General features: G+C 43.4%; 1 protein-coding gene across 1 annotated transcript; it reads left to right on the forward strand.

Annotated features, from left to right (window-relative positions):
• Positions 1-8534: 8534 nt before the first annotated feature.
• On the forward strand, positions 8535-10215 carry LOC124687369 (B3 domain-containing protein Os02g0683500-like). Its single transcript, XM_047221159.1, has one exon. The coding sequence runs from the start codon at positions 8829-8831 to the stop codon at positions 10059-10061; it is 1233 nt and encodes a 410-aa protein (XP_047077115.1). The 5' UTR covers positions 8535-8828; the 3' UTR covers positions 10062-10215.
• Positions 10216-10483: the final 268 nt, after the last annotated feature.

Below are 10483 nucleotides of genomic sequence, written 5' to 3' on the forward strand. Positions count from 1 at the left end.
TCATCATGGGAGACAGCAACGGCGATGAAGATGGCGGTGGTGTCGATGGAGATGACTCCGGGGGCAATTTCCCGTACCGGCGGCGTGCCGGAACAGAGACTTCTGTCCCCCGAAACGGAGTTTCGCGATGGCGGCGGCGCCCCTGGAGTCTTTCTGGAGTTTCGTCAATTGGTGTAGGGTTTTCACGTCCCGAGGGATAATATAGGCGAAGAGGCGGCGCGAGGGGGTGCCTGGGGGGCCCACCCCATAGGGCGGCGCCCCCCCCTCTAGGCCGCGCGAGCCTATGGTCTGGAGGCCCTGGGCCTCCTCTCCGGCTCCCCTTCGGTGTTCTGGTCCATCTCGGTGAATTAAGACATTTGGCTTTTGTTTCGTCGAATTCCGAGAATATTGCCCGAACAGCCTTTCTGGAACCAAAAAAAGCAAAAAAACAAGAACTGTCACTTCGGCATCTTGTTAATAGGTTAGCTCCGGAAAATGCATAAAATCATTATAAAGTGTGAGCAAAACATGTAGGTATTGTCATAAAACTAGCATGGAACATCAGAAATTATAGATACGTTGGAGACGTATCAAGCATCCCCAAGCTTAGTTCCTACTCGCCCTCGAGTAGGTAAACAATAACAAGGATAATTTCTGAAGTGACATGCTACTATCATAATCTTGATCAATACTATTGTAAAGCATATGAGATGAATGAAGTGATTCAAAGCAATGGTAAAGATAATGACTAAACAACTGAATCATATAGCAAAGACTTTTCATGAATAGTACTTTCAAGACAAGTATCAATAAGACTTGCATAGGAGTTAACTCATAAAGCAATAAATTCTTAGTAGAAAGTTTTGAAGCAACACAAAGGAAGATATAAGTTTCAGCAGTTGCTTTCAACTTCAACATGTATATCTCATGCATGGATGTATATCTCATGGATGATTGTCAACACAAAGTAATATGATGAATGCAAATAAGCAAGTATGTAGGAATCAATGCACACATTTGACACAAGTGTTTGCTTCTAAGATAGAAACAAGTAGGTAAACAGACTCAACATAAAAGTAAAAGAAAGGCCCTTCGCAGAGGGAAGCATGGATTGCTATTTTTGTGCTAGAGCTTTTATTTTGAAAACATAGAAACAATTTTGTCAATGGTAGTAATAATTCATATGTGTTATGCATAAGACATCCTATAAGTTGCAAGCCTCATGCATCGAATACCAATAGTGCTCGCACCTTGTCCTAATTAGCTTGGATTTCCATGGATTATCATTGCATTACATATGTTTCAACCAAGTGTCACAAAGGGGTACCTCTATGCCGCCTGTACAAAGGTCCAAGGAGATAGATCGCATTTGATTTCTCGTTTTTGATAGATCTCAACTAAGGACATCCATACCGGGACAACATAGAAAACAGATAATGGACTCCTCTTTAATGCATAAGCATTCAACAACAGGTAATATTCTCACCAGAGATTGAGGATTAATGTCCAAACTGAAACTTCCACCATGATTCATGGCTTTGGTTAGCGGCCCAATGTTCTTCTCTAACAATATGCATACTCAAACCATTTGATCATGATAAATCACCCTTACTTCAGACAAGACAAACATGCATAGCAACTCACATGATATTCAACAAAGGTGTAATAGTTGATGGCGTCCCCGTAAACATGGTTACCGCTCAACAAGCAACTTATAAGAAATAAGATACATAAGCTACATATTCTTTACCACAATAGTTTTTAAGCTATTTTCCCATGAGCTATATATTGCAAAGACAAGGAATGAAATTTAAAGGTAGCACGCAAGCAATTTACTTTGGAATGGCAGAGAAGTACCACATAGTAGGTAGTTATGGTGGACACAAATGGCATAGGTTTTGGCTCAAGGTTTTGGATGCACGAGAAGAAATCCCTCTCAGTACAAGGCTTTGGCTAGCAAGGTTGTTTGAAGCAAACACAAGTATGAACCGGTACAGCAAAACTTACATAAGAACATATTGCAAACATTATAAGACTCTACACTGTCTTCCTTGTTGTTCAAATACTTCACCAGAAAATATCTAGACTTTTAGAGAGACCAATCATGCAAACCAAATTTCAACAAGCTCTACAGTAGTTCTCCACTAATAGGTGCAATCTACATGATGCAAGAGCTTAAACATGATCTATTTTAGCAAAACAATTGCCAAGTATCAAATTATTCAAGACAATATACCAATTACCACATGAAGCATTTTCTCGTTTCCAACCAAATAGCAATGAACGAAGCAGCTTTCAACCTTCACCATGAACATTAAAAGTAAAGCTAAGAACACCAGTGTTCATATGCAACAACGGAGCGTGTCTCTCTCCCAAACAAAGAATGCTAGGATCCAATTTTATTCAAACAAAAACAAAAATAAAAACATACAGACGCTCCAAGTAAAGCACATAAGATGTGACGGAATAAAAATATAGTTTCACTAGAGGTGACCTGATAAGTTGTCGATGAAGATGCTTGAGTCTTCTTGAAATATGCAGGGATGAACCACGGGGGAATCCCCAAGCTTAGACTTTTCACTCTTCTTGATCATATTGTATCATCCTCCTCTCTTGACCCTTGAAAACTTCCTCCACACCAAACTCAAAACAATCTCATTAGAGGGTTAGTGCATAATCAAAAATTCACATATTCAGAGGTGACATAATCATTCTTAACACTTCTGGACATTTCCCAAAGCTACTGAAAGTTAATGGAACAAAGAAATCCATCCAACATAGCAAAAGAGGCAATGCGAAATAAAAGGCAGAATCTGTCAAAACAGAACAGTCCGTAAAGACGAATTTTTCTTGGGCACTTAACTTTCTCAGATGAAAAAGCTCAAAATGAATGAAAGTTGCGTACATATCTGAGGATCACTCACGTAAATTGGCAGATTTTTCTGAGTTACCTACAGACGGAGCTACTCAATTTCGTGACAGCAAGAAATCTGTTTCTGCGCAGTAATCCAAATCTAGTATCAACCCTACTATCAAAGACTTTACTTGGCACAACAATGCAATAAAATAAAGATAAGGAGAGGTTGCTACAGTAGTAACAACTTCCAAGACACAAATATAAAACAAAAATTGCTGTAGTAAAATAAAACATGGGTTATCTCCCAAGAAGTGCTTTCTTTATAGCCATTAAGATGGGCTCAGTAATTTCAATGATGCTCACATAAGGATGAGAGTTGAAGCAAAGAGAGCATCAAAAAGCAAGTATGAAACAAATTTAAGCCTAACCCACTTCCTATGAAAAGGAATCTTGTAAATAAACAAGTCATGTAAGCATAACGCAACAAGCATAGAAAGGCAACACAAGCGCAACTTCAAGATTCTCAACATAAAGAGGGGAAACTTAATATTATTAAGATGCATATAACCATGTTTCCCTCTCTCATAATAACTTTCAGTAGCATCATGAACAAACTCAATAATATAAACATCACATAAAGCATTCTTATCATGAGTCTCATGCATAAAATAATTACTACTCCCAACATAAGCATAGTCATTCTTATTAATTGTAGTGGGAGAAAATTCAACAAAGTAGCTATCATTATTATTCTCATCACCATAATCATCAAATATAAGAGGCATAGTATAATCATAATAAACTTTATCCTCCATAGTAGGTGGCACCAAAATACCACTATCATTATAATCATCATAAATGGGAGGCAAAGTATCATCAAAGAAAAATTTCTCCTCAAAACGTGGGGGACTAAAAATATCACAACCAGCTTCCCCAAGCTTAAATTCTTCCATAGCATTAGCAATAATAGTGTTCAAAGAGTTCATGCTAATAACATTGCTACAACTATTTGGCAAACAAAGTTCCATGGGTTTTTTTAATTCTCTCTTCAAACACCTCATGTCCTAACTCAAGATAAATTTCATAAAGATCTCTAATTTTGTTGTTGTTTTCCATTAAGCCTAACTAGTGAAAATAAAAACAAGAAACAAAAAGATGCAATTGCAGGATCTAAAGGAAATAGCTTTGAGCACTCACACACCAGCAACAGTGCTAGGAAATAGCTTAGTAGTCGGAAGATGTGAATACCTTTTACCTTACTCCCCGGCAACGGCGCCAGAAAATAGTTTGCTAGCGTGCAGTTGACGTGGGAGTTAGAAATCTCTGTGGTGTAATTTTCCTTCACGTCCCTGGCAACGGCGCCAGAAAATAGCTTGATGTCTACGCACGCTTCTATTCCTGTAGACAGTGTTGGGCCACCAAGAGCAGAGGTTTATAGAACAGCGGCAAGTTTCCCTTAAGTGAATCACCCAAGGTTTATCGAACTCAGGGATGTAGAGGTCAAAGATATCCCTCTCAAGCAACCCTACAATTACGATACAAGAAGTCTCTTGTGTCCCCAACACACCTAATACACTTGTCAGATGTATAGATGCACTAGTTCGGCGAAGAGATAGTAAGATGCAAGTGATATGGATGATTGTAAGTAGTAATTGCAATCTGAAATAAATATGACAGCAAGTAAACATGCAGTAGAACAGTAAATAAACGGTGATTCAATATTTGGAAACAAGGCATAGGGATCATACTTTCACTAGTGGACACTCTCAACAATGATCACATAAATAAATAACTTCTCTTCACTTGTGCTACTTTCTCACACTCTCTTGTTGGATAACAAACACCATTCATTGTGTAGGGCTACAAAAGCACACCTCAAGCCGGAGTAAACAAGCTCCACAACATCCGGAGTTCATATTAAAGTAACCTCTAGAGTGCATAATAGACCGTTGCAATTTAGACCGAGTACTAACATAGCATACACACCGTCAACAATAGCTATGAAAGGGGGAATAGATCGCATCAATACTATCATAGTAATAGTTAACTTCATAATCTACAAGAGATTACAATCATAACCTATGCCAAGTACTACATGATGCACACACTCGTCAACATTACATCATGGAGGAGGAATAGACTATTTTAATAACATCACTAGAGTAGCACATAGATTAATAGTGATACAAAGCTCATGATCACATAAAGATCACACCATGGGAGAGAGATGAACCACATAGCTACCGAGTAGAGCCCTCAGCCTCGGGGGAGAACTACTCCCTCCTCATCATGGGAGACAGCAACGGCGATGAAGATGGCGGTGGTGTCGATGGAGATGACTCCGAGGGCAATTCCCCGTCCCGGCGGCGTGCCGGAACAGAGACTTCTGTCCCCCGAAACGGAGTTTCGCGATGGCGGCGGCGCCCCTGGAGTCTTTCTGGAGTTTCGTCAATTGGTGTAGGGTTTTCACGTCACGAGGGATAATATAGGCGAAGAGGCGGCGCGAGGGGGTGCCTGGGGGGCCCACCCCATAGGGCGGCGCCCCCCCCTCTAGGCCGCGCGAGCCTATGGTCTGGAGGCCCTGGGCCTCCTCTCCGGCTCCCCTTCGGTGTTCTGGTCCGTCTCGGTGAATTAAGATATTTGGCTTTTGTTTCATCGAATTCCGAGAATATTGCCCGAACAGCCTTTCTGGAACCAAAAACAGCAAAAAACAGGAACTGGCACTTCGGCATCTTGTTAATAGGTTAGTTCCGGAAAATGCATAAAATCATTATAAAGTGTGAGCAAAACATGTAGGTATTGTCATAAAACTAGCATGGAACATCAGAAATTATAGATACGTTGGAGACGTATCAGCCACCTTGCTGGAAAGTTGGTCATTGTTGGCATATGTGTGCATCTAAGAAAGCATTGATTTCTAATTTCTATCTTGCCAAGTATGTTGCTAGAGCATGATGGATGAACCACTCCGAAGAGAACAAACAACTAGCTGCCTAAAATCACGGAGCAACTTCAGATAATATCTCAACTAAAATGAGCAATATGAAATCTTAGTTGGTGGAAAGAATGTGGCATAATATTTCTCCCAAATAACATGAACACATGGGATATCTTCATGGTTATTAAACTTACATAGATGTTTTGTTGGCAAGCAATCATTCTGCAATTTTGAATCAATGAGTCCTAGTTCTCCTCTGTTTTTTGGGCTGACAAACGATTCTCCAGGTTTGAACCATTTAATTTAGAGCCAGAGGGAGTATTATTTTAATCATCTAGTTTGACCCATTTAATTTGGCCTCTTTTTTGCCAAAACAACTTCTGTTTCTTGACCACGGAGCTTTGGGGTTCTCTTAATTTTATTATGAATTTACACTCTCTTGTGGAAAGGTTTCTAGTATTTTCCAAAAAAAAACCACGATCTAGATAAGATTATTAGCATCCTCAACTGTGCTTCTCAGTTCCATATGTCATTTCACCCATGTCTTCAAAGCACCTCTCAATGACATTAATTTAACAAGGATTCCTTTTGGCTGCATCTTGAAAAACCATAGTTTCATTACAAACAGATTCTATTAGTGGAAAAAGAATCATCATATTCCATCCAAAAGTTCTCAAATCTGAAGATTTTCAGATTTAGAAATATTTGTCTGAATGGAAACAACACATGGGATATGATCTGAACTTGTCATATAGCCACTGGATAAGATATTGTATTGGAAGAGACAGGGTCTATCTCTATGATGTCATGAACCAATCAAGCCTTTGTAAAAGAGGATCTTGTTGCATGTTGCTCCGGGTGAAAAGCCAATCTTTAAACGAAAAATTTGATCTTGGATGCATACGCTCCTGCCACCAGAAAAACCATTTCAAAATGTCAAAAGATATCCGGATAAAAGTTTCGCATGTACATCTTTGACATTCTATGTGTGCACGCCAAGTTTTGCGTAAAACTGGTATTTTTCGTGTCTTATGTGAAAAAGATAAATAAATATCTCATGAAGACCCTTTTTAGCACTGAATTTTGTCTTTTTACACAAGTCACTCAAAATATTGATTTTACGTGAAACAAATTTGCAAGCACATATAACGTAGAGGCATACGTGCGTCGTTTTTTGTCTAACTTTTTTGACATTTTGAAATGTGTTTAATACTCAATTCAAAAACAGGAGCATATGCTCATGGATTCAAAAACGTCTGTTTGTTTTTCAATGGAATTTGAACTAGTACAAGAATAGATAAGGCTTCATTGGACTTGAAAATGTTGTTCATATTATCTCCTGCCTTGTTTTTTTTTTTTTTTTTTTTTTTTGCAATTGATCTTATGAGATTAAAGCATCCAACTAACAACCTGGTGGCATTACTATGTTGTGCAGCGAAGCGAGAAATTTTATGCCCTTATCATGCTGACAAGGTCCTTTGCAAATAGGATAGGATGAAGGATTCAGATGATTTATTTAAGTTGCACAAAATTCTACGGAAAGAGCATATTCATTTTGATAAGACGGGGTTCCTTCAAAGACATAACTGCTCCGTACGTTTAATTAAGATCCGTCCAAACCTCCCCAGAGAAGGATGATTCAACCTTTGAGAGTAAAAGTTTCTGATAAAAGCAATGTCCACTCAAGAGTCATTCGACTTCATGGAGATGTAAGGTCAACCTAGAGTTGTTAATGGACAATGTTTTAAGCTTTCACAATTCAAAAATTCTATTTTAGCTCCTCGTAATTGTTTCTTCGTGTCGTCAAAAAACCAACAAAAATCTCGTAGCTGATTGTTTCTCCATCACAAATTTCATTTTGATTCTTTCTGAAAGATCCATACATCGATCGCAACGTGTTGGCCAATGATAAGCTAGCATCCTTTATGGTCTTTAAATACCATTGAGCTAGGCAGGGGAGATCCTGATTTCACATCATGCAATTATTATGAGAAAATCCCCTCGATGGATCGACGGGAACGTACCGGGAGGACCAACCTATGAACTTGCCTACACCAAGCTACGGCCGTAGCTGCAGGGACGCGCGCCGTAGGCAGGCGTGTTAGTGATATTTGATGTATACGTATACCCGTATGGTGACAAGGACGAGCTCACATGAGCCCAACCGAGAGCGATGCATGGGCCCCCACCAGTGTCTTCTCCTTTATAAAGCTACACACTACGTTCTACAGTACGCCCTCAACTTTTTCCAGCTCTTTCTATAGCTCCATCTCTAAACCTTGCAAACAAAGGGAAAAGAAAATAAAGGGCAAGGAAAAAAATGCCAAACTAGACGAAATAAAACTCCTGGGAAGAAAAGGAGCATAAGCTAGAGTACACGGCAGAGGGGAAAGTGGTGAGGGCAGAGAAACCAGGATGACTCGCCTCACTTCACTGAGCTAGCTACCGCTTCCACTAGCTGGTGGGTTTCAAAGGAATCTTCTAGCAGAGCTAGGGCAGCTCAGTCTCCGGCCTCTTCCCTCGCGGGAGGATCGAGCTGCAGCGGCCAGGCCAGCCACAAATATTAGCCACACCCACCAACCTCACCGTCTCCATCGATCCATATTGCCGGCCATCCCCGTCCTCCCTGCTGCCACATCCCCAAAGCGAGCTAGGCGTGCACAGCGCGTCAATGCATGATGGCCTAATTCATTCCCCTCGCTGCGAAACAAAGGCTCCAGATCGCTCGATGTAGAAATCCATATATAGGAGGGAAAAAACAATACATACACGCATACATAGGTAGATCCCCAACCTAGCTACCTACAGGCTAGAGCTTCCGCGGCAGTGTCTATTCTCGAGCACCAGGCCAAGCTGCTGCTCTCTGCACAAGGCAGCAAGGGGGAACAAGTAGAAGGATCCAGGATTGCTGCTCTCTCCTCTCCACTCCGATTGGAAGAGCAAAGAAGCTGCTTCTCTTTCGGTTGCTTCTCCTTCTGAAGATCTACCATTCCTCCGATCCAGAGGATACATGTCCCACTAATCCTCGCTCGGGAGCAAGCACTTGCTGCATCGATGGAATTCATCGCCACGAGCAGTAGGTTTTCTAAAGGGGAGGAGGAGCAGGAGGAAGAGCAGGAAGAGGAGGCATCATTGCGTGAGATCCCGTTCATGACGGCCACGCCCACGGCCGACGCCGCAGCCTCTTCAGCGTCCGCATCGGCCTCTGCGTCTGCGTCAGGAAGCAGCCCTCCCTCTCGATCCGGGGATGGCGCCGGAGCCTCGGGCAGCGGCGGGGGCGGCGGCAGCGACGTGGCCGCGGAGCCGGTGGAGAAGGAGCACATGTTCGACAAGGTCGTGACGCCGAGCGACGTGGGGAAGCTCAACAGGCTGGTAATCCCGAAGCAGTACGCCGAGAAGTACTTCCCGCTGGACTCGGCGGCCAACGAGAAGGGCCTGCTGCTCAACTTCGAGGACAACGCCGGCAAGCCCTGGCGCTTCCGCTACTCCTACTGGAACAGCAGCCAGAGCTACGTCATGACCAAGGGCTGGAGTCGCTTCGTCAAGGAGAAGCGCCTCGACGCCGGCGACACCGTCTCCTTCTCCCGCGGCGCCGCCGCCAGCGCGCGCCACCGCCTCTTCATCGACTGGAAGCGCCGCGCCGACACCCGGGACCCTCTCCGCTTCCCCGGCCGCCTCCCGCTCCCCATGATGCCGCTCACCTCGCACTACAGCCCGTGGGGCTTTGGCGCCGCTGCCGGCGGCGGCAGAGGGTTCTTCATACCGCCATCGCCACCTGCCACGCTCTTCGAGCACCGCCTGCGTCAGGGCTACGATTTCCGGGGCATGAGCCCCGCCGGCATGGGGAGGCAGCTCCTCCTCTTCGGCTCCCCCTCCAGGATGCCACAGCACGCGCCGCTCCTCCTGCCACGTGCGCCACCTCCGCCGTCGTTGCACTACACAGCGCAGCAACAGCAAGGCATCGGCATCGTAACCACCGGTTCCCCGGTGGTGCTCGACTCGGTGCCACTGCCAATCATCGACAGCCCCACGACGACGGCCACGAAGAAGCGCGTGAGGCTCTTCGGCGTGAACCTCGACAACCCGGGGCATAGCGGAGATGACGGCGGCGGCGAGTCGAGCAACTACGGCAGCGCATCGCAGATGCCCGCATCGGCATGGCGGCCGAGGGATCCCACGCTGAGACTGCTGGAATGTCCTTCGCACGGTGCAGATCAAGCCTCGTCTCCGTCGTCTTCGTCGTCATCCAAGAGGGAGGCGCATTCGGCCTTGGATCTCGATCTGTGACCTAAACAGAGGAATACAAAAGGAAAGCTCAATCTCTTCTGTTTGTTCTCGTCATCTCACTTGTCATGTGGTTCAGTTATAACCTTTTGATGATAGCGGCAGTTAGGATTTGACATTTGCCCCACTTTTTGGCACTTGAATTTTTTATGTTAGTTTGAGACGTACGTCATAAAGATATTGAAAATTTTCGTGTTTTTCTGCCAAATCCGTCTCATGTTCTTCAGCATTCCCCTCTCAACTTAATTTTGCATCACATTACAATTGTTCTCCGTACTTCCTCCTCAAAACAAGCTTTAGCCCCTGCTCTCCGAACTTGAACGCTTCACGATGATTTACTACTAGTAAAATCACTTCACCTACATGTGATAACATATGTATGTGAATTTGTTCATACTACTTCATAGTCTCCTACCATGCATCTT

Source organism: Lolium rigidum, chromosome 2 (assembly GCF_022539505.1).
Source record: "Lolium rigidum isolate FL_2022 chromosome 2, APGP_CSIRO_Lrig_0.1, whole genome shotgun sequence".
In the NCBI taxonomy this organism is placed as follows: domain Eukaryota; kingdom Viridiplantae; phylum Streptophyta; class Magnoliopsida; order Poales; family Poaceae; genus Lolium; species Lolium rigidum.

What these genes read in the sequence shown, in the direction of transcription:
- LOC124687369 (XM_047221159.1), top strand. Translation starts at nt 8,829, where the DNA reads ATGGAATTCATCGCCACGAGCAGTAGGTTTTCTAAAGGGGAGGAGGAG.